Genomic DNA, 26,701 nt, shown 5'->3' with positions numbered 1-26,701 from the left:
GACATTATACAGAACTCATTCTGTTTATTTCTATAGGAAAAATTCAGAATGAAAAATTCCAAAAATATATTGTCATACAAAATCACTACCCCTGGCCTTAAAAAGCCTCAATGTATAAAATTGTTTACATTATGAAATATCAATAAGTCCATATTAATGCTACCTGAGTTATTCTGGTCTGTGCATTGTCATTGAAATCACAAATTAAAACATGTAAACAAATCATTGTTGTGCCTGTAGAGCAATGTGCATCTTTGTACATTTTGTTCCCTTTGTCTGAACACAACACCTTGTTCACATTAGTCCTCATTCATCAGTATGGCCACTTTCCATCATTACATTCAGTTTCAAGCCCACAGGGACATGGTCCGTAAGGCAAGCCAGCTGGGTTATGAACGACACCTCTTCAATTTCCTATGAGGAGACAAGGAGAGAGAGTGTGGTTTTCATGATGCTTTATGCCTTTTTAACAGGGAATAACTTAATGTGAGAAATTGCTCTATCATGCAAATGACATACATGAAATTAATGGCACTTGAATTATTTGTGGCATCACAAAGCACCTATTACTTCAAGCAGACAAGTGGCATTGGAGAAGACAGGAGAGAATTGGGGAGAGGAAAAAGTAAACACAAGTGGAGCCACGTACTGTTCGACAGTGTTTTGAAATGGAGCTTTCACGGAACAAGATATAGTCAATCCGTCGTCCAATCCATGGCTGGCCAGCATCAGGGTAAACAAATGGGGAGCCGTCTTTGCGAACAGGAGGGGAGATATAATGCTTTCTCAGCTCCTCTCTCTCCAAAGTTCTACACAGACACATAGAAAAGAAAAATCAGTGTTAGTGAGCAAACTGAGGAGTTCCTTTTATATCACTTTAGTTGTTTTCAGAGGGAAAATGGCTTAACAAAATCGGAAGTGCGTGTACCTTTGGAGATGTTCTGGTCTGTTTACATCATCTTCATACAATGTAGGCTGCTCCAGCAGAGTACCTTTTAGAAGAGGCATTAAGAAAAACATGATGTTTTGTCAGAAAAGTATGTAGTATGTACTGTAGTTTAATGGGTTGAAATGGTACGCACCAGTGACCCAGGGTTTCTCTTTTCCAGGCCCTGCCCTGCAAGGGTCTCTGTACTCCTGAAACAGACAGTGATTCTGTTCTAGAGAGTCATCTGGAAAAAACAAGAAAACCGGTGTTTATATACACACTATAGAAACTTTTAGTGAAATTGCTTTCATGAAAATATTAACAGGGGAAAAAAAGAAAATTATATGAGATAAACACACACCAGGTGAGCAGTTGTCAAAGTTGAAATCTCCACAGAGCACATCAAAAACAACATCCTCATCAGGTAGTCTGTTGGCAGCTTGAAAATCGCCCATCCACTTGGTTACCATGTTCAACTGCTCACAGCGAATTTCCCCTTCACCTGTTTTAAGACGACACAGACTAGCTATCACAGACCTGGCTTATGTTTGATTCCTTAAAGGAAACTGCCAAATTTTGAGTTAATCTAAACAGAAGATATCAGAAAAGGATTATAACTTGCCCTCTGGTGCATGAAGGTGTGTACAGTTAAAGTAGCCAACCACATTCTTCTGTTTCTGATTCTGCCCAATTAGCACCTGAAATATAAAAAAAAATAATTATATTATATTATATTATATTATAAGTGTTAATAGTATTACGTAACAATGACTAATTATATGATTTCTGCAACACAAAAAGGACAAGTGCTTTATACATGATATAAAACAAGGCACCTTAACAGAAAGGAGGCCCTTGGCAGCCAGTGCGTCTTCCCCTCGGCCATTTGGAAAGCAGTGGTACTGGGCTTCCAGCACTGGGAATCGGCTAGCAAGGAACAGGCCACTGTTGAAGAACTTGAAAGAGGAACAGCTGCATGGTGGCTGGCAGGCATACACACCAACATCATAAAGTATGTGTCCATACACAGGTCTTAGTGCATTGACGAGTTTCTGTGCAGCCCTCTTATCAAACACCTCCTCTAGGCACAGTATGTCAACATTGGCTGGAAACAACGACGACACTTCCCAGGGTATGTCGTCTTGCTGGCGGAGACCCTGGGAGAGCAAAGCTCGGGGAGCACTTCGGTGGCTCATTTGGCCCTGCTGGTTCGGATTGGAGTTGAGGGTGGACGGTGATTCTGTAGAGGGCTCTTTTGTATCATCACAGGGCACACAAACCACATGACTATTGGTACTTGGGATTGGACCATGTCCTTCAGCTGAGTCTCTCTCTGAATGGTGACTTAGGGGCTGCGCCTGTCTATCTGTGGCCCCATATGTAGATGAGTTACCTGTCGGGAGTATGCTGTTAGAGGGACTGAGAGTACCACAGCTGCTGGGGGAGTCAACAAATATGCGAATATGGGGTCGAACCACACCTTGCACAATGCACTGGCCAATAGCAGTCGCCCTGTGCTGTGTCTGTCCAAGGTTATTGAAGCGAGCCAGGCTGTCGGGCAAAAGACATAGGTTGGCTGATGCAAAGCCAAATGATGCCTTTCCTTCCAGCTCAAAGCCCCTGTGCATCTCCCTCTCTGGTGGGGATAGTGTCTCTCGGTGGTAGCAGAAGGGTCTGCGGCAGGCCTGAAGCGGTGCCCAGAGCAGAAAGCCTAGGAAGGCCAAGGGGGCTGTAGCAAGAAAAAGAATGAAGAAGATGATGGAGCCAAAGAAGACTTGTAGGGGGTAGAGGTAGCATTCCTGCTCCAGTCGCTGGGTTTGCTCCAGGGTGGTGGACTTGCACACCGCAATAAGACGATCAAGAAACAAGAAACAAGGCAGAATCAATGCCCATCCCACAGCATGGATGCCTGCGACAAAGCAATTAGGAAATGGAGACTCGCGCAGGGCCATGCTCTTCCCCTTATCTAAACAAAATGCAGGACTTTCCGTTCTAGCCGCATTCCTGTGCGCTCCATCATAGGCTCCACTGGACACTAAGACAGGAGAAGGAAATCAGTGTTATGATGTGGCTCACTTCTTACAATCCATATATACATTTACAATCTGGGCTCTCAAGAGTAACTTGCTCCCCTTTTTCTTCATGACCACACATGCAGTTGTGGAAAATATGAAGCAATTGAAAGATGTACTGACATAACTGGAATACAGTCAGATACAGAGGGGAGATCAGACTAGCTTACTGCACGCTTATGCAATGCATCATGATCACTTTTAAAAGAGGCAAAGAGAAAAACATGACGTAAACACCCTAATCCAGCTGTCACCATCTGCACAGTGTTGCTAACCTCTGGTGATGTGAGACTACAATGAACAAGATCACCACACCTTTATGTGTATTTAGAGATTAGCTGTATAGTCTAATGTCAATGGGCGTTTTAAGGCAAGGCCAGTTTATTTGTATAGCACATTTCAACAAGGCAATTTGCTTTACATAGCCTAAAACATAAAGGCATCAAGACAGAATGTAAAAGCAACACAAGCCAATATAAAAAGACATTTTAACGCAATTAAAAAGTGTAATTTGGAAATAAAAATAGGCTAAAATAGAATAAGACATGAAACAGGAGAGTTAAGTTATTGTGCAGCATAAGATATTAATCAAAAGCCTCAAATTTGATTTAAAAAAGGCAGCAGCAAACAGAAAAGTCTTGGTTTAAAAGAACTGGATTAAGTAAAAACCCACCCCAAATTAATCCATAAATAATCTTCAAACTGTCATACAGCTGAATTTTTATTGAAACATTTCTCAAATATAATACCTACAAAATATGTCACACGATGACATAAATTCTAGACCTGATATATTGATTTTCAGCACTGAGAGTGCTGTCAGTGTTTGTCTGGATGAATTTTACAGTCCTAAATCACTTTTCATAATGTAAACTCTTGTTGATTTAACGTGGATTTGCCCTTTAATGTTAACATGTCACATTCAAAGATTCACCCTGATTGCAGACACTGGGCTCTGACTCAAAATAGGGAGGTTGCAAACCCCACCACCCTGATTATATATGCATGTGCCCCATTCAAAAGAAGATAACGTCACTTAAACCATTAAGTAACCTTGTCTTTTAATAGTCTAGCGATACTAAATAACAATTCAATCTGGCTAGGTCCATAACAAACTCACTCATGATGCTGTATCTTATGATCCATGATGTGGGCCATACAGTACATCCCATATGCTTAACAAGCAGACATCAGTGGGCTTACCATAATTGATTATTTCTTGTACTGACTGAAGCTATAATGCCCCAGTTTGGACTAAATATTGGTTAAAATAACATGTCATGTTAGATGTCTTATTCCAGACCCTTTCTGTTTGCATATAAAATCAGTTTGAGTGACCTTGAATGCTTTATGACTTCAATAAAGTTGGCTGTCCAGTTAACATACTTGTATATGAATAAGCAAATGTATGCAGGCTTTTTCCTGTATGCATAAAATCATACCCACACAAAATATATCACATCATATCTTTTATTAGTGTTTATTTCCAATTTGTGTATGGCGTAATCTTGCCAGATTTGATGTGTGTTTGGATACGGTCATGTCTACCAGAGAAGAAGAGGCTTTCTATCTTTCTCAGCCATGTTGTAGAGGCAGATGAGCACAAGCAGCAGGTCCTTCTGGAGTTTTCTTTGTGCTGTCTTTATGATCCAACCACACTCTTCTGTTTCTGATTCTGCCCAATTAGCACCTGAAATATAAAAAAATAATTACATCATATTTTAACAGTGATAGTAGTTAGGGCTGCACCGGTCCAACTTTTTCAGTCCCAATACTGATACCTGGGCTTTGGTTATTGGCCGATACCAAGTACCGATCCCATAACAGTTAATTGTTTAATTAATAAGCTGCTTGCCTCACTGTGTGGAAGAGACTGGGACTGAGAAGAGCCTTTTATGTATATGGCTAAATCAGGCTTGACTTACTAAATGTTGCTTTCCTGACTTCATAAAAAAAATGTAACAAATAAATACATAGATGGGTCAATGACATGACATGCAGATTTTTGTGTCCGAGGGCACTACTTTGGTTTTAAATAATTTTAAATGATTCATAATAAGCATCATTTTATTCTATGAAACCTATTTAATTTGAACATATTTCCAGTTTATCATATAAATTATATATATTTTACGTTTTTCAATCTCAAACCCTCAAAATGTCAGGTGGCACAACCGTCCGAGCAAGTTAACACTATATGAAATGTATTAAATATGTAATTTAAAATATGAATTAATATAACATATATTTCAAATAAATAAAGTTTAATAGTTTAATTGTTCTTAAATTGTTTGGAATATTAAAAACAACTTTGTCCGGAAATCTGCATATCTGAAATGTCAGGGTGGCGCAACTGCATTCATACAGCTCTTCCTGTCATTCCCACTGGAAGACCACACAGTCCCCGCTAGTATCTCTTCATGCCTTGCCGATATATCAGTATGGATGAAAGAACGCCACCTTCAGCTTAGCCTCTCTAAGACCGAGCTTCTTTTCATGCCAGCCAGTCCTTCCATACAACAAAACATCAGCATCCAGCTCAAATCAACCCAACTCATGCCCACAAAGTCTGCCTGAAACTTGGTAGTCATGATTGATGACCAACTAACCTTTCAAGATTCATGTGGCCTCAGTCGCTTGATCGTGTTGATTCGCCCTGTATATCATCAGGAAGATCAGACCCCACCTGCCTGAGCATGCAGCACAACTCCTGGTAACTCCTGGTATAGGCTCTCGTAATATCACGACTACTGCAACTCCTTACTGGCAGGCCTCCCTGCATGTACACTTAAACCATATCCAGAACGTGGCAGATAAAATAGCTCCTGCCTACGTGAACTCCCTCATTCAGGTCTACGCTCCTCCCACCCACCATGCTCTACCAACAAAAGGCGCCTGGTACCACAACAGGGCCCTAAGTCACAAGCTAGACTCTTCTCCTCAGTGGTTCCCCGGTGGTGGATCTGCAGAGTCCCTCTCAATCTTTAAGAAAAGACTAAAGACCAAGCTTTTTCACGAACACCTCTGCACTTGATGAACTGTAGGGAGACAAAAAACAAAAACAAAAAAAACATGCTTCTATGCACTCTATGTACTCTAATCATTGCCTTGTTGCACTGCCTGTTGGCATCTACGTCCTATTGGGCCCAAACTTAAGCTTTATGGCACTTACTGGTGTTGTTGTCTCCTGACTAGATCCTTGCTTGTGTTGTATCAGTCTCATATGTATGTCGCTTTGGATAAAAGCGTCTGCTAAATGAAAAATGTAATGTAATATAAAAAAAGGAAAGAAAGGTAATACATTTAAATCTAAAGTTGGATGTTGGAAAACCAAAATACCCGCCCCTTACAATAAAGAATCCATAAATTACTTTTAATGCCCAGCTCAACTACAAAATAGTAATGTTTTAGGCAGAGTAGACACTCTCAGGTATACTTGCTAAAAAAAAATTACTTAAAAAAAAAAAGAAGGAAGTGTGTTTTTTTTTTCTTCAAAAAACTTTTGGTTGCACCACCTGACATTTTTCGTCTGGTGAAATTGCAAATATAGTCTAAAACTGAACTAAAACCCTGTAAATGTTGTGCAACCATTAAGACTTGTTTAAACACACTCTTCCAACATCAAATAAATGTATTCTGTACATTTTTAACGTTTTATTAAAAAAAAAAATTTTTTTAAAAAGGCTTATTTGTCATTGACCCGGATAAAAATTTACTGAATTGTTATTCATTTATTGGAAGACACGAGGCAACTGAAAGATGTACTGACATGACTGGAATAGAGTCAGATGCAGTCAGATGAGATCAGAATAGCTTACTGCACTCTTATGCAATGCATCACGATCACTTTTAGAAGACGCAAAGAGAAAAACATGGTGTAAACAGCCTAATCCAGCTGTCACCATCTGCACAGTGTTGCTAACCACTGGCAATGTGAGACTACAATGAACAAGATCGCCACACCTTTATATGTATTTACAGATATACAGTCTAATGTCAAAGGGGGGGATTAAGTAAAAACCCACCCCAAATTATTCCATACATACATTTCTCAAATATAATCACACAATGACATAAATTGTAGACCTGATATTTTGATTTTCAGCACAGAGAGTGCTGTCAGTGTTTGTCCGGATGGATTTTACACTCCTATATCACTTTTCATAATGTAAACTCTTGTTGATTTAATGTGGATTTGCCCTTTAACGTTAACGTCTCACATTCAAAGGTTCATGCCCACTGCAGACTTTGCACACTTACTCAAAATAGGGATGTTTTTATTTGTTTGTTTATTTGATTGTTTGTTTGCTTATCAAAATAGGGAAGATTTGTTTGTTTTTCAAAATAGGGAAGTGTTGTTTTTTTCAAAATTGTGAAGTCTTTTTTGTTTGTTTGTTTGTTTGTTTTAAAAAAATAGGGAGGTTTTTTTGTTTTTTTTCAAAACAGGGATGTTTTTTGTTTTTGTTTATTTAAATCAACATAGGGAAGGTACAAACCCCACCACCCCAATCATACATGAATACACCCAATTCAAAACAAGATAATATCACTTCAACCGTCAAGTAGTCTTACAACAGTCTTGCGATGCGAGCTTTCTATGAGTTTCTGACCCATCTTAGTGGCATTATTAAGCTGCACCCTAATGGCATTGTCATGATTTCGAGCTCGTTTGACACCTGACCTTACCTGAGGCTGTTGGCTAGTAAGATGTACTCTGACTCATAATTTCCCACCTGAATATTACTCATGGGATCCTTTTTATGAAATTAAGGCAATATGGATGAAGATTGAGCAATATCATCCAAAAAAAAAAAAAAAAAACAACCCATCCCTATACTTTTTGTATCGATTGCTTGATTAATTAAAGTTACTAGACAATTTATTGTGCGGGTAACCTATACTACATTACCATAGCTGCAAATGACGTTCGTGTTTTTTGTTTCTGTTTTGTAAATAAGTGTCATCTTCTGCATGCTTGCAAAGAACATTTAATTCCAGATGACAAGTATTAACCTACAGGCATTTTCTGATATTAAGAAATCCCTTACATGATAATAATACTGCAAAAAGTACATTGTGGAGCAGGCAATAGTCCAGCATGTGTAGCCTGAACTTAACAATGTTCCTTCAGAATTAATGAATGAGTTTACAATAATTTCAGTTTAAATATTGTAGTGAGAGAATGGGAAGGCCCATAACAAACTCCTGATTATAGCTTTAGTCCCTCGAGTGATATTACTTTAAGTTTTAAATTGATATTACTCCAACTTTAGACTCATTACTAATCAATTAGAACAGCATTTTTTCTAAATGAAGGTCCATTATAGCCTAGTTTCTAGTGGTGGAAAGTAACTAAGTACATTTACAAAAGTACTACACAACGCTTTTTGACAACTTACAAAAAGCAGTGTGTAGTCAGGGTCACATTTCAGATGCCTATGAGTTATTAATAGCTCCACCAAATAGCAAATTTTCCCTTTAAACTTCTCACATGGTTTAATTTCAATAAATGTTCAAATGATCCAATATTACACTGAAAATTAAAGATCAGAGAAAAAGTCCAAAAACTGAAAACAGATTTGTGTATCAGAACTTTGTTTTTTCTTCTTTCCTCTCCATCAATCATCTAAAAACCCACCCCAGATTATTCCATAAACAATCTTCACACTGTTATACAGCTGAATTTTCATTTAAACATTTCTAAAATATTATATATACAAAATGTATCACACGATGACATAAATTGTAGACCTGATATATTGATTTTCAGCACTGAGACTGCTGTCAGTGTTTGTCTGGATGGATTTTACAGTCCTAAATCACTATTCATAATGTAAACTCTTGTTGATTTTGGGTGGATTTGCCCTTTAACGTTAACATGTTGCACACAAAGGTTTACTCTACTGTAGACTTTGGTCTCTGACTCAATATAAGGAAGGTGCAAACCCCACCACCCCGATTATACATGCATGCGCCTCATTCAAAACTAAATAACGTCACTTCAACCGTCAAGTAGTCTTAGAATAGTCTTGCGATGCGAGCTTTTTGTGAGTTTCTGTTTGCTAAGCTGATACTCATACAGGTAAGTTGAGTGAGTTTCACCAACGACACTGTCACCGCCCGTATGCAGGTATGCTAAGCTAACAATTTTCACTCCATAAACGACTCAAGACAGACTTGGAAATCGTAAGGAAGTCTGATGTACACGACGACATTACGTTGCTGTACGATGCACACACCAATTATTAAGTTCTCATACTTTATACATGCCTTACATATTCTACGTACATTTCAGTTATCAGAAGTCAAAACTGTCACCTGTCCGTTTTCGTCAGCTAGCTTAACACTCAGCTAAAGTGGCAGCCCAGCTGGTTCTTACCTTGGCAGGAGACCGGGAGCAGACGGACTCATGAACCTATGCAGCAACTCCCTACTAAAGCATTTCCAACCGTTGCTCTTATCTTTAAGGCTGTCACATGTTCAAACCCACAGTTTCCTGTAGCCGGATAAGTGAAATACTTCAATTAACATTAACCCACGCTGTTCTCATAGATATATCTTAGTGGTATTATTAAGCCACGCCCTAATGGCGTTGTCATGGTTTCGAGTCCTCCTGTCATGTGACCTTACCTGAGGCTGTTGGCTAGTAAGATGATGATTCATAATTTCCCACCTGAATATTACTTATAGGAACCTTTTTACCAAATTAACACAAGAGGGCAATATGCATAAAAATCGAGCCACATTATTTAAAAAGACACGTGTTATACCCATTCCTATACTTTTGGTATTGATTGATTGATTAATTAAAATTACTGGACAATTTATTGTGCGGCTAACCTATACTACATTACCATAGTTGCAAATGACGTACATATTTTTTTGTTTCTGTTTTGTAATTATTATCTTCTGCGTGCTTGCCAAGAACATTTTATCCCACATGACAAGTATTAACCTAAAGGCATTTTCTGATATTAAGAAATCCCTTACAGAAACTGCAGAAAGTACACTGTGGAGCAGGCAATAGTCCAGCATGTTTAGCCTGAACTTAACAATGTTCCTTCAGAATGAATTAATGAGTTTAGAATAATTTCAGTTTAAATATTGTAGTGAGAGAATGGGAATGCCCATAATAAACTCCTGATTATAGCTTTAGTCCTGCAAATGATATTACTTTAAGTTTTAAATTGATATTACTCCAACCTTAATTATAACTCAACTTTAACTGCATTTTTTCTAAATAAAGGTCCATAATAGCCTAGTTTCCAGTGGTGGAAAGTAACTAAGTACATTTACTCAAGTACTGTACTTAAGTACAGTTTTGAGGTACTTGTACTTTACTTGAGTATTTCCATTTGATGCTACTTTATACTTCTATTCCATAATACTGTATTGTAATGTAATGTATCAATACTGTACTTTCTACTTTCTTTCTACCACTACATTTATTTAACAGCTTTAGTTACTTTTCAGATGCAGATTTGACATAATGGATAATATAACAAGCTTTCAAAATACAACACATTATTAACGATGAAACCAGTGGTTTCCAGCCTTTTCGGCCTCTGTTATCTTACAAAAAGCAGTGTGTAGTCAGGTCACATTTCAGATTATGAGTTATTAACAGCTCAACCAAATAGTGATTTTTCCCTCTAAACTTCTCACATGGTTTCATTTCAATAAATGTTCAAATGATACAATATTTCACCAAAAATCTAAGATTAGAGAAGTACAAGAACTGAAAACAGATTTGTGTATCAGAATGTTTTTTCTTTTTTCTCCCATTAATCATCTCACATCCTCTCAGATTTATCTGGTGACCCTTTGGAGGGGCCTGACCCCTAAGTTGGGAACCACTGGACTAAACTAGCAAACTGTATATAAAGTAGTTCAAACTAGCTCTATGAATTCAAAACCAAATCTACTAAAAACCACTGAGCTCTGTAACCACTGAATCTAAATTTCATCTATGGTCTTCTCATTAACGCAAATAATCTTTCTTTTAATTTGACAAGTTTACACTATTAATTTCTAGTTGACATTGTGGGTGTATGTGATGTGCTATTGTGTGTAGCTTTGTATTTTGTATAATGTGTTCTGTGTGTTTTTTGCTTTGTACTATTTGTAGTTGTGCTGTTATATGTTTTAATCGTACGGGACTGCAGATGAAAATTAGCTTGAAGCTAAATCTGGTGCAGTGCATCATTTATGTTAAAAACAAATACAAATACAATACAATACGCCTCCAGCAGCTACAACAGTAACAGGCCCTTTCTGTTTGCATATGAAATCAGTTTGTATGACCTTAAATGCTTTATGACTCCAATAAAGTTCCACTTTGCATACTTGTATATGAATAAGCAAATATATGCAGGCTTTTTTCTGTATGCACAATATCAAACCCACACAAAATATATCACATCGTATCATCTATTAGTGTTTATTTCCAATTTGTGTATGGTGTAATCTTGCCAGATTTGGTGTGTGTTTGGATACAGTCATGTCTACCAGAGAAGAAGAGGCTTTTTATCCCTCTCAGCCATTTTGCAGAGGCAGATGAGCACAAGCAGCAGATCCTTCTGGAGTTTTCCCGGTGCTGTCTTTATGATCACACTCCTCAGAAAGTCTGGATTATTGCAGTCCACTCCCTGGTTACTGTATTCACCAGGCCTCTCTTTCAGGATCCCATAGTTGTTGACAACAAACTCAGTGAATGAAGGGTGAAGTGCTGTTTTATACCCAAACTGGTTCAGCCACTCCATAAGGTCAGAGTGCCTCTGAGTTAGATGAAGCTGATAGCCTTCATCCACTTTCCCCGTCAGTGGGTGTGTGCTTACCTGGAAGAGAGAACGAAAGGCTTGAGATTTCCTTCTGAGTCATATAAGTGGAATGTTGCAGTTTTTCTAAATTTACTGAGAATGGGATAAGATGTGATTGAAACTTTGTTCAAATTTGCACTCTTATCTTTGGACTGTAAGGCCAAAAGGGAACATGTTTTTCATTGACTTTCCACAAACAGGTTTTTGATAAATAAATATAAATCTTCCCATCAATGAGAGATTTCTAACCTCTATAATTTTGGCTGGTATATTGAGCAGAGTGAACCCATAAAGCCTCCTATGGCCCTGGAAGACATAGGACAGAATTCTCCTATCTAATTGATAGGAAATCTCTCCCAGCAGCCTTTCTGGACCTGAAAGAAACCATTAAAACAAATAAAAAATAAATGTATTTTTTGTTAACAGCACTGTTACTGCTCTCAAATTTTGCATGTCAATCGTGACTCACCCTTGACCACAACAGGAACTTCAGTCTTACAACTATGAAACTCTGCTTTCTCACTTGCATCTGTGTGCACTGAGCTTTGAATAAAGGACTTGAAGTCGATGGGGGATGAGGTTCGGTGTTCATGGTTAGATTTGGTTTGTTGCAGGTCTTTTCTGAACTGTCTCTCATCAATGGTGTTTTGCCAGAGACTGGATGGTTTTCTTCCTGGGACTGAGCAAACAGATATATATGTGTATATATATATGTATATATATATCAAATATAATAAATATTTGAGTAGATATATTTTATAATCTGATTTTAATTTGCTACTTTGTGTGAAGCACTCTAACTTTTGAAAAGTGCTTTATAAATAAGGGTTACTATTACTAACATACATGAAAAGTAGTGGTAATAACATACTGTAAAGACAATTTCTTTGTAATTCTGTTGCTAGGAAACAGCTTAGGTCAGTGTTGTCAGCAGCTGATAATAAACTTGCATCCATTAGATACAAGATGTTTATATTTGAAACCATGAAATTGCCTATGCTTGTACATGCTTACATGTTTACTGTGTGCAACAGAAACAGGTCATCACAAGACCAAAGATGCACGAAATGTATAGTTTTACTCCGATTTAAAAGGTAAAGCAAAACTTATTTCTTCAACACTAACTCTGGCTCAGAAATGTAACTCAAACAATTATGTTTTTACATCCAATTCTAGTTCCTGTTTTAAGTTATATCCTCTTTCTTTGCCACAACACGGACATGAACTGCATCCTGGCTGCCATCTAGTGGCAGAGATAAACTCTTACAATACCTGTTAAGTCCTCCAGAGAATCATTGTTGAGGCGCAGCACCTTGGCTCTCAGGTCTATGTTTTCCTTGACTACGCTTAGCATTGACTTCAACTGATCATTTTCCTGCTCCAGTTGTTCATTTTTTGACAGCAAGGCATCAACAGTTTTCTCCAGGTCCATTCTGCAGCTCCCAGCTTCACAGCTGAGCCACAAACACCCAAAACTTTTTGGACACGGACAGAATCATATCATATCAAATCACCAGTAGAACAGAATTCTCTGATGGGATCATGTGACCATGTCAGGATTCTCTCTCCATACAAAAAATTGAGATCATGTTTAGAAAATAGGCATGAAAGGTTATTTTTGGTATCTTGACAAGACAATCAAAACTCAAAGTCCACTTACTAGCTTTTTTCCGGGGGTTTTCAGCTACTGTGCTTTGATGTCAACAGATCCATCTCCATGGGAACTGAGCAAACTCCTGCTGATGAAGACTATGTGAAACTGATTAAAGACCCATAAAATTATATCAGGTGGACCTTGAGTTGGGATTGTTTTGTCAAATGTTTATACTGTTTAGTAACTCTGTGTGGCATAAAGTATAAATAAAGTTTTATACTACAGGTCATAATGTATACCTTATTAAAGTTTAATAATAAACCCAAAAATTACAACATAGACACTCTATTGAAATTATCATAAAAAAGAACATATACACTGGGTGAGGAATAAAGAAAACAACTACATGATCACTGCAACTACTTGACTATGTAGAAGATAATTGTGGAAAATCTCAATTCCATATATAAACTTCAAAAGCAATTTTCTGTCATTATTTTTATAAGTAGCTCCTCCTGCTCAGCTCCCCCTTGCTTTTCCAACAATAGCAAGAATGTAGAGGAAGATGTTGATAATATCTGTGTACAGATTAAGAGCGGCAAAGATGTATTCTTCTGGACTCAGGGCCAGTTCCTTGTTGCCAAGCAGCAGCTGCGTGTCCACCGCCAAGAACTGTAACATAGAAATTCAGAACTGATCAAACATTTTTCTTTCTTTTTTTTTTTAAACATGTGAAACATTTTCCTCACAAAAGATGTAGAAAAAGTCACAATCAGGCTATTAATCATATGTTGTGTTCTTGGCTTAAAGGGCTGGTTCACCCAAATTCTGGTTTTGTTTGTCCAGGTTTCATTATCTGACACTGTTTCCTCAAAAACACATTGCTGCTGTATGTTTTAAAAGTACTTTTTTAATGCTGTGAGTTGTGCTGTAGCAACTGGCAACTCTGTTTAGGAAATATCTAAAATTGTGATTTTAATAAAATTTGGTATCAATATTGCTTCCCAAAGTATGTTTCGGGTATGTGTGTGAAAACAAATATAGAGTATATTTACAGTTCTAATCTGAAATGTATATAAAAACAAATCACCACAACGTTACAACAAAAATTAGGACAATGCTAACCTCGGCTCTTCTCTATGTTCCTTTTTTTTAAATCTGTAAAGTACTTTAAGTGCAAATAAACTTTAACTTGGATTTAAAAAAAAAAATTAAAAACACCACAGAGTACCTTTAAGGCACAATTTTGAAATACAAATTACCAAAGCATCATAATACTTCCAAAGTTGCTATGAATTTTTTTTTTTTTTTAACTGAAATTTACAGGCCAGTTAATGCAATTAGTAGCTGGAGTTATGTTGCAGGTTTTACTGGTGTACAACTTTTTGGCTTTTCAGTTTTAAACTTTGACCTTGAGTTAGCATTAATGCTACAACACAGTGCCAACAGTCATCATCATTTCATAAATTGCGTTTTCAATCAGAAATCTTTGCCTTTAATTAAAACCAAACCCATTAGTATAATTTTCAAAAGGTGAAAATGTTGCCAAAATACATCATCCCAGTAAGTTATGTCAAATCAGACCTGACTGGAAACTTCACCCTCCACCTATTTTCATGCACAGGGGACTGAATTACTTTTAACAATGACAACACTAATGACTACTGCATCATCATCAAATAGAGTAAAGCTGGAAGAAAACTGTTTGTCTAAAGACTTACACCGGTGAAGAGCAACGCTCCCAGTGCAGAATACACAATGTGCAGAATCTGGTTGCGGATGAAGATGCAGAGGATGCCAAAGATGATCAGGACAATTAAACAGACAAAAAGCACACCATAGCAGGAGGTGAAGTCGTACTTGGTCTGTGGGAGGAGGACATTAAGGTATCAGAGTATGATTGATGTACATGACATACGTACATGATAGCAGGGATTGAAAACTACAAACCTGGAGGGAGAAGATGACCACTGTGAAGCACACAACAGCTGTGATGCCCACTGCCATGACTACTGTTTCAGTTTCATGGTAGCTGGCGATCATCCCCACCATGTAGGACATACTGAGTGTCAGGATGGACTGAAAACAAGAAACACAAAATACATCAACACTGCAGCACATGTTTGAGTGGAGAGCAGCTGTGTAGAATAAATCAAAAATGAAAACAATAATTTATAAATCTAAATTTTGTCTAAACCTTTAAGAATACTTAAGTCTAGTATCATCATTTTAGGCTGAAAATGACATAAATCAAAAATGACAGCTTTTCAGCAAGTAACAAGTCTTTTCTAACTTGACCATGTAACAATATATTTTTGTTTATCCAAGTTAATACCTAAGCCTTTACACATAAGACAAAGAATAACAAAAGTGAAAAGTTTGAATTTTTTCAAAGACAACATTGATTAGAAGGCTTACACAATGATGATTCAATAGTCCAGATCAAATAACACAGTTCTTCTTAATCAGTAACTCCTCCCCTCTTTATTTTCCATTTAGAAAAAATAACAAAAACAAAGTCTGAGAGCAGGCTTACTAATGCAATCAGGTTCCAAGGATGTCTTCGGCGAACACTTCCACAGCAGCTGATCACACAAACGGACACAATGAAGACACCGTAGGACACAAAGTAGGTCCAGGTGTTCACAAGGACAAATGCCTTGATTTCTTCCACGAAGGTGAAAACAGCCACAAAAGCGAATGTCACCAACAGCTGAGCAGTCAGCACCAAGAACACCTGGAGGGAACAGCAAATTGTTAGACAGCAGGTACAGATGCTATTTCTGACAAGGAATGTCTACTATTTTTTACATGTTGATAACCAACACAAAAGAGGTTTGAGATCTTACTTATTAGTCAGTGGGTTGTATTAAAAACCTGATTTCAATTAACTTCAATGGAAAGGTAGGAAATGAGCCAAGCAATTTGGTGTTAATGGCAGAAATTTTAAGGGATATTTCAAAACTTACACATTAACTATATATTTTTTAACATTTTTGCTCTTGTGCCTATATTTCAATTAAAACAAGGTTCCACATCTATCTCATGATGGTTTATCACTACATGTGTTTTTGATTGCAAACATGCATCCAGATGCTCATTTTAAAAATCTAAATATTTTGTTTTATACCTATTATTATTATTAAATTGTGTGTGTGTATATATATATATATATACATATACAGTGGTCTGTGTCAATGTGGGCAATATGGATAGAGTCCTCTATCACATAATGCAATATCAATACATTAAATTGTCTGATATGTCTTTATTGACAAATCCAACATATTAAATACTTAAGGTAAAGGAGCCTTCTTGCATTGATGAAAAAAATAATTAAAATCAAATTATGCCAAAAAGCAGTACTGTTCATTGATTTGCACTAGAGGCTAAAATGGTCTCATACACCCAGACATTAATTTGAACTTTTCTTCAACCACACTGTCCCCTTACCTTTCGAATAAAGGCTCTTCTTATGCTCTTGTCGTCTAATCCATACCCAAAGTCTTGATTGTCGTTAAAGGCTGGCGGATCCTCCTCGCTGTGGTGGTAACCATCATCTGAAGTGGCAACAATCACATTTAGAATTATCTTTATTGGCCAGGTTTGTTTACGCATACAAGGAATTTGACTCAGGTTTAATGGCTCTCAATGTATTCACACACACAACACAACACTCTTCAGAAAGAAATACAAGAAATGTCTATGTACAGGTGAAACCGCTTCTGTGAACTGTAAACAGTAAACATGTTACTTTATAAACATATAGTAGGTGATTATGCACAGTATATACGGCCTGTTCAACTATGTAGTAATAAATGCAATATATTGCACATTTTGTTTTAGACTAAAATAAATATGTATAGTTGGCAGGTGCAGTGGGTAACAATCATGTCAATCAGAAACATCAAATGGGTTACGTAACACAACCAATCTAATTCCACATGAAATTCCACACTGTTAGAAATACTAACCGTTGACGTTAACATTAAAGCCCTGGCCAGGTGGTGAATAAGGCGAAGAGGAAGGGTTGGTGCAGTATCCAGAGCCGCCCTGAGGGTTCATGCCCATTCCAAAAGCTCCAGCTGCACCTGGTCCAAATGCAGTCGGTGGAGGGAAGGGGAGACCCCCAGCAGGGCCACCGAGCATGTTTGAGCCTGGCATGTTCATATCATATGAGGGAGGAAACGCTGCTTGGCCACCGAACATGTTTGAGCCTGGCATGTTCATATCAAATGAGGGAGGAAACGCTGCTTGCCCAGGGAGAAAGGGTGGAGAGGGTCCCTCCTGCATGGGAGTGTTTGTCTTCTCGGTGTTCATCTCTGGTTTAAATGAGAAGCTGGGCCCGACTGAAGTGTTGAGTTATAGGCACAGCTCTGCAGAGTAAAGAGTGAAAAGAAGTCATAAGAACGGATATGAAGGGAAAATTAAAATAAGCACTATCTAGATGATTATGATGGTTGGTATGATCGAGACGCCGAGGGAGAAGCCCACTGTGCGATGTGCTCTGACGTCAAGGGGGCTCACGTGATGATGCTGACTTCCGGTAGATATCATAATTGATAACAGCGGACAAACTTAATTAAAACAATATCTTATATTCATTGTCCATATTTTATACGTTTCCTCCACTGAAACTACCACTAGTGCAAGGGTTAAAAGAAGCATTTGGCTACGGCTTTGATAACAATTCAAAAGCACGTACATTTCAACGAGTTTGTCCGAGAATACCGATGTTTAGCTAATGTTAGTTAGCTAGATTCAGGCCACATGTTCACTTTCAGCCAAGAAACATCCATTTAACCCGCAAAACTACATCCAATAGACTATTCGGCAATTAAAAAACCCGGAATTACTAACACTTTGATAATGGTCGAGTTTCATTCGGGTTCAGTCGTTAAACACGTTCAGGTCCATGTTCGTGCACCAAATAATAGAAAACGGCACAACTTGAAGGGCAACAAAGTTAAGATAGCCAAAGTTACTCACGTTCTCCGTTAACAAACGCAGTTCCTCTAAAATTAATCGTGGTAGTTTTTTGATGCTTGTTCCTCGACTGCCAGGAAACTGTTGTCCCACCCACCGCCCCTTTGGCTGCGGAATGTACTGTACCCGGTGACCCGAGAGTCTGTCCGAAATGCGTCAGTACAATCGAAAGTAAAGTGTGGGAAACCTCAAGTGGAGTGTACCAGCAACATCAGCATGTGTATAACCAGACAGAGTCACGCCTACATGCAGTGTTGTTCTCTTTTCAATTAAGAGGCAGGGGACAGCACCGCGTCTGCGGTCTTTGTGTTGATCTGATAAAATATATACAATGTCACAAAAACATCAGCTGGCGATGTGTGTGTGTGTGTGTTTGGCTCCCCTCTCTGTCAGTTGGAAATCGTTTTTTTCTTCTTTTTTTACTTGGCAAGTTACAGTTACAAGATAAATAACAGCTATTGGACACAGTGAAGTTCAGTTTCATATACATATAGACACAGCAGCATAAATCACATAGTAACCATGACTATGAATAGCATCATGACATAAGCTACAGTCATGTTGCTATTCTGAACGATACTGTCAATAAATAATCCATTATAATTAAACACATACAGAATAGTAATCAAGGACCCATATTTCCTTACTGTAACAATTATAAACATAGAACATGATCAATGTTGAGCCACATTGAAGTCTAATTACGATATAAATAACTTACATAACATGCAGCGCCAGAGTGTTACCATAGCAACAACATCATCTAGACTAGTTTAATATAGCTAGACTGGTATGAATTGAACTATCAGCTCAAAATTGACTCAAAAACATCTCCATATCCGGTAAAATATATACAAATATAACAAAAACGTCAGCTGACGGTGTGTGTGTGTGTGTGTGTCTGCTTAGCTGACAGAAAGAAGAAAACGGATAGAATTGACAATTAAGCTAGCTTTACAACGAAGTCAGCTCGATTTCTCGCTCAATTTCTCTAAATGTAATTTAATTAAAAACTGTGGTTAGCGATCTCAAATATTGGCAGGATTTACACAAAACAGAACTGATATGGCAGATGACTAGTTACAATCATTAGTACACGTTAGAATCACATCTAATGCATAAAATAAAATAAAGTTTAATATAAAGTTTAACAGGAAGTTTCAGTTGATGCCGCCTACCTGTTTGTCAGTTGGAAAAGGTTTTACCCGCGTGCGCGCGCACGCACACATACGTAGTTCCATGACAAACACACAAACCCCAAGTGACACACAGCTATAGTAGGAGATGCAGACCCAATGGACCAAAAATAATTAAAAATTCATACGCTATGTCTACATTAACAGCTACAAAATACTTGAGTGACCCACATGAACCAGCAGGTGAGAGGAGGCTACAGCTTTGGTGAGAAAAACAGGGAGGACAGCCAGAGAGTCATAACACAGCATTCATTCCAATGAACCAAAGTCCTGATATAGCCTACCAGACCTTGCAGCTGCCTGCCTGCCTGCCTGCTTTTCTATTGTTCCCCCAACAGGTCACATCACAGAGTTTCTTCCCGGCTTGAAGCATATGTGACTGGAACTGCAGTGAAGGATTGTAAACAGGTGGACAAAACAGGGAATGAACTAGGTCTATTAGGTCACAGAGGAGTCTGCATTTCAGCTGCTTGTTATGTCTGCTAAGCCACACGAGAGCCAAGATATCGCTGTATTATATTTAATTTCAGCACTTAAAATGTAAGTTTATCTGGAATTATATATTGCAAAATTGTCTATGATTGAATTTGAGGCTTCTGATATATTTAATTTGGTCAGCATGAGGGAGTCCGGTAAACAGTAATGTTTCTTTCAACTAATGGTTGTGTAATCTAGGAAGAAGGACTTCACCTACTTACTAATAAAGAGTCACAGCAGAGCGGATTCATGTTACACACAAACATCTGCGTTGATTTATAATGTAAACAGAGGCGAACATCAAACTCTCTGCAGTATTTCGAGTGTAGATCAATTGCAAACACGTGCAATCCAATATTAGTTAGTGACTCAGTTTCTCTGAGATGTGTATCTTTGCCAGTTGGGATTCTATCTCTGTTTTGATATGCGTTATGGAAACATGAGAGGTTAAAAAAAGTCAGACAGATTATATCACTATCAAATAATAGATGGTTTATATTGTATTGTAGTGCTACTAAAAACATGCCAACTCGTGTTCTGCCCCGCTGCACACAGGCAGCACATAACAGAACACTAAAAGCAGTTTTTGTAGATGTTTTGATGAATAAATGCATTATTTTGCTATCAGGTACAAATTTCTATTCTTTATTGACAACTATGACCATTGTGTGACATGATTTCAAACAAGTAAAAAGCTGAGAGAAAAACAGACATTAAAAAAATTGAGAGGTAAATTTCCTTTTATTTCACATATTAAATGTTTGCATTATTTTGAGTCATGCATTACAAAATGCAAGGTGAAATAGGTGATGCCCTTGCATTTGAAAACATTCAATGTCAAATGACATCAAATGTAAAACAAAAACTTAAAAAGTTAACAGTTCTTACACTCTCCTTTATCAAACTGGTCAAGTATAAAAAGCGACATTAAAGAATTAAGAATCTATTTGAGACAACAACAGTAAATCTACAGAAAACAGAAAAAAAGCTTTGGACTTATTGCTACTTTTCCACTCCATATTTTGTTCTTTATACACAGTGTAGCGCTTTATTAAACCAAGTTTAAACATCCATCATATGCTCTTGATCATTAGAAATGCAGCAGCACACGTGGACATGTTTTATAGTAGGCTTCATACTAACACATAAACACAAAAATAAAGGGTTTATTACTGTAAGGCTCCATAATAAATACATAAATAGCATAATTTAAAAAGGCACATTAGGAAACATTTTTCTCAAAATGAAAGATTCACATTCAACAATGTTTCTCCCCCTTAAGCTCACTTGAGGTGCAATTTAAAAAGGGGAGAATAGTGAGTGCTTTTTCCAGCTTCAGCTGTCACCTCAGCCTTTTGTCTCATCTACTATCAAAAAAAATACATTTTAAAGGGGAACTAGATGAGGTTGTCTATTCTATCTCAATCCAAACAGTTATGAAAAGAACAATCCTAACAAAACACTTACTTTTCTATTGTTATCTGCATAGCTTTACCAAACAAAATACTGGTCCAAAACTATGAAATACTGAAAACTGCATGATGACATAACATACTGTACTCATATGAATGAACATGTTTTGGTTTTCAAAGTAGTGGGGAAGAAACCTGATCATAAGACATGAATGCACTTGGGAATTTTTCCACTGCAATATATATATATACAAAATTCAGCAATGAGGTCAAGTGAGTCTATTTCAATTAACATTAAATATTTAATAGTGACAATACTGATCTCATCTGAATAAAATATACAGTAACTCCTCATTTGTCTCAACATTTTTGGTGATTTTCTTCAGGTTCTTTGGACCTGAGAGTGACAACTGTCATTCAGCCTCTAGATTCTTCTCCCTCATAACTTTGCCCTCCTCATGGGAGCGCGTGATCTCAACTGCTTCTCTCCTCTAAGGTAGTTCTCATGTTTTACTGCATACGATCTGTCTGGAGCTGTTGAGGTTGGTACTGGCTAAAGGCCGCAGCGGCGGCGGCAGCTCCTGGGGTGGCAGCAGTGGCGAGTGGCTGCTGAACAGCGTACCCATACCCTGCTGTAGTCATGTAGCCTGTCGGTGCTGGTGAGGCTGCATACGGATACTGCTCATAGGCAGCCGCAGCAGCAGCAGCAGTGGCAGCAGCCGCAGAGTACTGGGCATATGCTGCTCCAGTATAGTCAAGGTATGGGGAAGTGGCTGCTGCAGCAGCTGTTGTCGTAGCAGCAGAGGGTTGTACATGAGGGATCACCACACTGGGTTGGACAAAGGCCTGAGGGTAGACATAGTGGGCAGGGATCCTGTAGGACACAAAGACACACAGGGTCAAAGGAGAGCCGCAGCCAATTATCTGTCCAACGCTGACACTAAATTCTGGAAAACTGAAAAGCAGGCGCCACAAATACGTCAATCCAGTCCTCAGAACACAGCAAATCCATTCATTAACAACTGAAAAACCCTACCTAGAAATGAAAAGTTAAGGAAGCAGCAAAACCACAAGGAAACACAAGCGCAGCTTTTAATTTCAAAAAGCACCTGAAATCTGAAACACAGTACGGCATTAAAAGAAGACACAGCCCAGCGCTGCACCCCAATGTCTCACTGGAAACTGTGTTTGACAAAATGCGAGCTGATCGCACAACACCACAACATATCAAGAAAAGAAGTGGACATTATTCTGTCCACATACTGTCACACCAACACCACATGTACAGACATGCCCACACATGTTAGGTCCTTAAACACAAACATTGATGAGGCTTTAAGTGTCTATAAAAATGGGAAATTCCAATCAACTGCAATGCAGTCCATGTAGCTGCTGCACTAACTGTATAGTATCTTATAAAGTGGTTGCTTGGTTGTGTTAGGTTCTGCAAAAGGCCCCATTGTGTTTATTTGTTAGAAAAACAAATGCATTTAGCTATTTTAAAGAAAAAAATAGTGGCGTGAAAGTAGATCTACATTGGAAGAGCAAACTTCTGTTTATAGACCAGAGTATAAATGGATGAAGACAAGCCGGGGTAACTGGGTAAAATTTGGCTCCACTTTAAAGTCGTGTTAAAGTCACCCTCAGTAAATATACTGCGGAGCAGGTGTGAAACTGTTATATCTCTCCATAGACAAGTTCCCCCTCCCCCTCTTTTAGACATACACCCCCACACAAACATACACACGCCAACTTGACTGACAAGGGAGGCTGGGAGCATGCTATTTTTTGCTCCCCTTGTCATCTCCAAAGGACAAGCTGATCTTCTCCTTCAGTAACACATGGCAGAGCACTCGTCAACTGTAATGGCTGCCTACGCCACTCTACTGTCTCGATGACCTCCCTTGAATTTATCTCCCTTGTCTTTATCATCAGTCCGGAGGTGTCATGGCTGATTAAAAAGTGGTGCTCTTGTCGCAAAGCTGGATGCTAGATCACAGAAAAGTTACAGCACATCTAATTAGATGTATAATTTTCAAACTTGACGAGACAGGAACCATCTCGCTGGTATTATTTATTTGTGACATGAGCTTATTTTGAATATTAACAGTTCAAGCGTTAAAAGGGAGCAGCTGACTTAAGCCGTCTCTATTGAAAGAGATGGGGGTGAACATTTTGTGGTCCTGCGAGCCGAGAGCTAAATAAAGGTGCTTTGTAAATCACCAGGACACATGGGTAATCTGCAGCACGTAACCAAAAGGCTTCATGGGCACATGGCTCGGCCCACCTGTTGTCCACAGCCGAGCGGCCCTGTCTGTGCCATACATTATTAACAGCACTGCTGACTGACTCCTATTTTCCATCTGAATTTGAGAGGCCGTGGAGATCACTGTAGCCGACAGCTGCTGCCTGAGAGACCGGCTAAGATCTCTGTCTCCAACCTACATCGCAGTGAACATTTGAGTCTAAACATATTGACCGTACATATAAAAAAGATTTACTTTACTGCAAGGATAACAAATAAAAATCCATACTCACACCTTTAGTTATGTAACATCTAAAAATTGTTTTAAAAATGGTGAGCGCCATAGTAAGTTGACACCACCAGTTCTTTTCTGTGGCGATAACACTGTTTGTGTGTCTTTTCATTATCCCTGAACTGTGATTGTTAACTGACAGCAGCTGGAGCGATGAGAAAAATGCAAAATAGAGAATATTTTAGGTTTATCAGAGGAAATGTGCTCAGGATTTTGTACCTGTAGATGTAAGATACAAGTGAAAGCAATGGGTTAATACAAAAAAAGAAAACAAAAAAAAAAAAAACACAGCATCATGGGTAAGAAACAGAAAAGAAACTCCCACATGCAAGCCAGTGTTTGTTTTGTTGCAGGGGATCGATTTTGAAAATCAAGTGAGTAATCATCAGCCCCCTTTTTTTTGCAACAAAACACGATCGACTTAATGTTAACTAAAAACTGGTGGGGATAAAAAAAAACAAAACAGAATAAACGGCAGGCTAAAGCACAAATCAATCATTAAATGGGAAAAAAGAATCAACACTCCATTGCAGAGTTACAACTCCCTATCAAAACTCACAAAGTCTGCACAAAAACCTCCTGCACCCCCTCCCCCACCACCACCTCCCCCACTGCAAGTAGAAATAAAGCACACAGTTAAGCTGAACACCACATCATACTGAAAACAAGGCACACACCAATCTATGTACTATGGAAAACTGGAAAATAAAAAAAAAAAGACTTCCATGCATCTAGTCACCATTTCAGTTCGTTTGTGTATGTCAGAGTATACAGGTAACACTTTAGCGCTCTGCCCAATGCAGACTCAGCTATTCCTCAAACCATCATGTCCCTTCATCAGCTATTTTAACCGTTACCGATCCTGTCAGATCAGAGAAGAGATAGACAACATGAAGTCAATCCTGCAGTATAGCTGGGGGACAAATGTTCACTTTCCTTCACAATCAACGCCAAGCAGAGGAGCACACATCAACACTCACATGTCCTCAGGATTTAATACAGTAGGTGGAGGCAATGATAAATAACATATATACAATAATACAAAAAAAAACTGATTATAACATCATAAAGGAAAATTTGTCTTATTTTGTGCCGACAGATTTTGTGAAAATAAGTTCTGCAGCGCAACATACCCGTAAGGTCTTTGGATGAATGCTGGGTGGATCTGAGGCACGCCGAATGCAAACCCTAGAATGAAAACAGATCATTGTTAAACTTCAGACTTTCACAAGATTGCCTGGCCTTTCCAAGAAAATTGAAAAACTACAACCAAGGGCAGGTCAGTCCTCAGTGGCATTTTTATGTCTGATATTTTATCCTCCAAATATTAAGAAGAATATTTGCTTGTTTATCTTTCACCTAAATACTTTCTTAACTCAATGTCACAGTGTCAGTCCCGGCATGTTAGTGTATAAAAAGGTATTTAGATCCTATTTCTGAATGCCATCTTGATTATCTAAGCCATGAAATAAACCTGCAGTCTAAAGGTGCAACGATTAGTTGATTAAAATCGATTGGTAAATCGACAGAAAATGAATCAGCAACTTTTAGTTTTAGTCCTTGCCAATCATTTGCTGGCTCTAGCTTCTCAAATGTCTGAATTTGAAGCTTTTCTGTGTTGTACAGGATAGTAAACTAAATTTCTTTGGATATCGTTAATAGACAAACCAATTAATCAAGAAAATACTGTGGTCCAGTCCCTCACCTGGCTGTATGACCCTGGGCTTGGCCCCCAGGTAGGCCAGGTTCACATTGGCTTTCCTGCCGTCTATTATGGGGTTGGGGTCCTTGCAGGCTCGGTCAGCAGAGGCCCGGTCTGCCATGGTCACCTGGAAGAAGCAAAACATTTTCCGTTGACCTCATGGAGATGCCTTACTACAGTATTTGGTCATAATAATGATCAGATGGCATCCACAAATGTTTTTTTTTTCTTTTTTCTTTTTAAACACTATTTACGAGCGGTAAACTTCAACACTTGATAATGTCTGAGCACATTTCATTATCCTGCTCAAGTGTTACCAATAAGTCTTTTCCCACTCTGACAGCTACAGATGAACCATTTCTAACCTGACCGTCACACACAGCAGGAAACAACGCACATCTGTTTTCTACAGGTGCCGATACAGGATCAATGGACTTTATCGCCGACTGTGCACGTGTGCGTGCAACTTTGAGATGACAACTCAAAACCGGTAACAGGCTGTTACTTACAAATCCATAACCTCTGGATTTCCCCGTCTGCCGATCAGTGATGACCACAGCCTCCTCGATGTCTCCAAATACCTCGAAATATTTCCTGAGACTCGAGTCCGTTGTGTGATAAGGAAGACCTCCCACAAAGATCTTGGTGAAGGTGGTGTCTTTCTGTGCCGAGTGCATAATTTGTGTGGATATATAAATTTTTTAAAAAAAAAAAGTGATTTCCTGCAAGTTTTAAGGTCAGATAAAGTCAAGAAAAGCGAGTTTAAGGAGAGAGTGTGTGACGCGGACAGGCAGCCCCTCTGTAATGTGTCTGTGGCTCTGAAGCAGGAGCAGCAGCAGGAGGAGGAGGAGGAGGAGGAGGAGGGGGACACCTGTTAGTTGGTTGTGGGAGGTTTCCCAGTGTGTGTGTGAGTGAGACACAGATACTTTAACTCCACCCTATGATCCAGACCACCACACTCACTGTGTTCAGTCTCAG

General features: G+C 38.5%; 4 protein-coding genes across 8 annotated transcripts; all 4 read right to left on the bottom strand.

The window, feature by feature from the left end:
* Positions 1-43: 43 nt before the first annotated feature.
* On the bottom strand, positions 44-9,624 carry smpd5 (sphingomyelin phosphodiesterase 5). 3 transcript variants are annotated; one of them, XM_067601715.1, is made up of 10 exons: positions 9,380-9,624; positions 4,549-4,690; positions 2,409-2,963; positions 1,765-2,321; positions 1,551-1,626; positions 1,290-1,430; positions 1,083-1,172; positions 929-992; positions 650-809; positions 44-414 (listed from the first exon to the last, which is right to left on the bottom strand). In XM_067601715.1, exons 3-10 carry the CDS (start codon positions 2,878-2,880, stop codon positions 307-309), a joined length of 1,668 nt encoding a protein of 555 aa, XP_067457816.1. In that variant the 5' UTR covers positions 2,881-2,963; positions 4,549-4,690; positions 9,380-9,624; the 3' UTR covers positions 44-306. The 3 variants fall into 3 exon arrangements, with proteins under 3 accessions (XP_067457816.1, XP_067457814.1, XP_067457815.1); XM_067601713.1 differs by having other exon boundaries at positions 1,765-2,963; positions 9,380-9,622; XM_067601714.1 differs by lacking the exon at positions 9,380-9,624 and adding an exon at positions 9,289-9,368 and having other exon boundaries at positions 1,765-2,963.
* A 1,800-nt stretch (positions 9,625-11,424) lies between these two features.
* LOC137191542 (speriolin-like protein) lies at positions 11,425-13,637 on the bottom strand. The gene is made up of 5 exons (XM_067601721.1): positions 13,480-13,637; positions 13,092-13,294; positions 12,289-12,498; positions 12,069-12,193; positions 11,425-11,837 (listed from the first exon to the last, which is right to left on the bottom strand). Exons 2-5 carry the CDS (start codon positions 13,249-13,251, stop codon positions 11,505-11,507), a joined length of 828 nt encoding a protein of 275 aa, XP_067457822.1. The 5' UTR covers positions 13,252-13,294; positions 13,480-13,637; the 3' UTR covers positions 11,425-11,504.
* A 65-nt stretch (positions 13,638-13,702) lies between these two features.
* On the bottom strand, positions 13,703-19,903 carry grinab (glutamate receptor, ionotropic, N-methyl D-aspartate-associated protein 1b (glutamate binding)). Of its 3 annotated transcripts, none has more exons than XM_067601720.1 (7): positions 19,885-19,903; positions 17,388-17,789; positions 16,867-16,973; positions 15,950-16,150; positions 15,364-15,492; positions 15,135-15,278; positions 13,703-14,085 (listed from the first exon to the last, which is right to left on the bottom strand). In XM_067601720.1, exons 2-7 carry the CDS (start codon positions 17,731-17,733, stop codon positions 13,933-13,935), a joined length of 1,080 nt encoding a protein of 359 aa, XP_067457821.1. In that variant the 5' UTR covers positions 17,734-17,789; positions 19,885-19,903; the 3' UTR covers positions 13,703-13,932. The 3 variants fall into 3 exon arrangements, with proteins under 3 accessions (XP_067457821.1, XP_067457820.1, XP_067457819.1); XM_067601719.1 differs by lacking the exon at positions 19,885-19,903 and adding an exon at positions 19,578-19,756; XM_067601718.1 differs by lacking the exon at positions 19,885-19,903 and adding an exon at positions 18,403-18,625.
* An 891-nt stretch (positions 19,904-20,794) lies between these two features.
* rbm24b (RNA binding motif protein 24b) lies at positions 20,795-26,616 on the bottom strand. Its single transcript, XM_067601706.1, has 4 exons — positions 26,233-26,616; positions 25,727-25,850; positions 25,155-25,209; positions 20,795-22,358 (listed from the first exon to the last, which is right to left on the bottom strand). The coding sequence occupies exons 1-4, from the start codon at positions 26,398-26,400 to the stop codon at positions 21,995-21,997; spliced, it is 711 nt and encodes a 236-aa protein (XP_067457807.1). The 5' UTR covers positions 26,401-26,616; the 3' UTR covers positions 20,795-21,994.
* Positions 26,617-26,701: the final 85 nt, after the last annotated feature.

This window comes from Thunnus thynnus, chromosome 10 (genome assembly GCF_963924715.1).
Source record: "Thunnus thynnus chromosome 10, fThuThy2.1, whole genome shotgun sequence".
NCBI classification, from domain to species: domain Eukaryota; kingdom Metazoa; phylum Chordata; class Actinopteri; order Scombriformes; family Scombridae; genus Thunnus; species Thunnus thynnus.
Note: the sequence above shows the minus strand (reverse complement) of the source record. Positions and strands in the feature narration are given on the sequence as shown.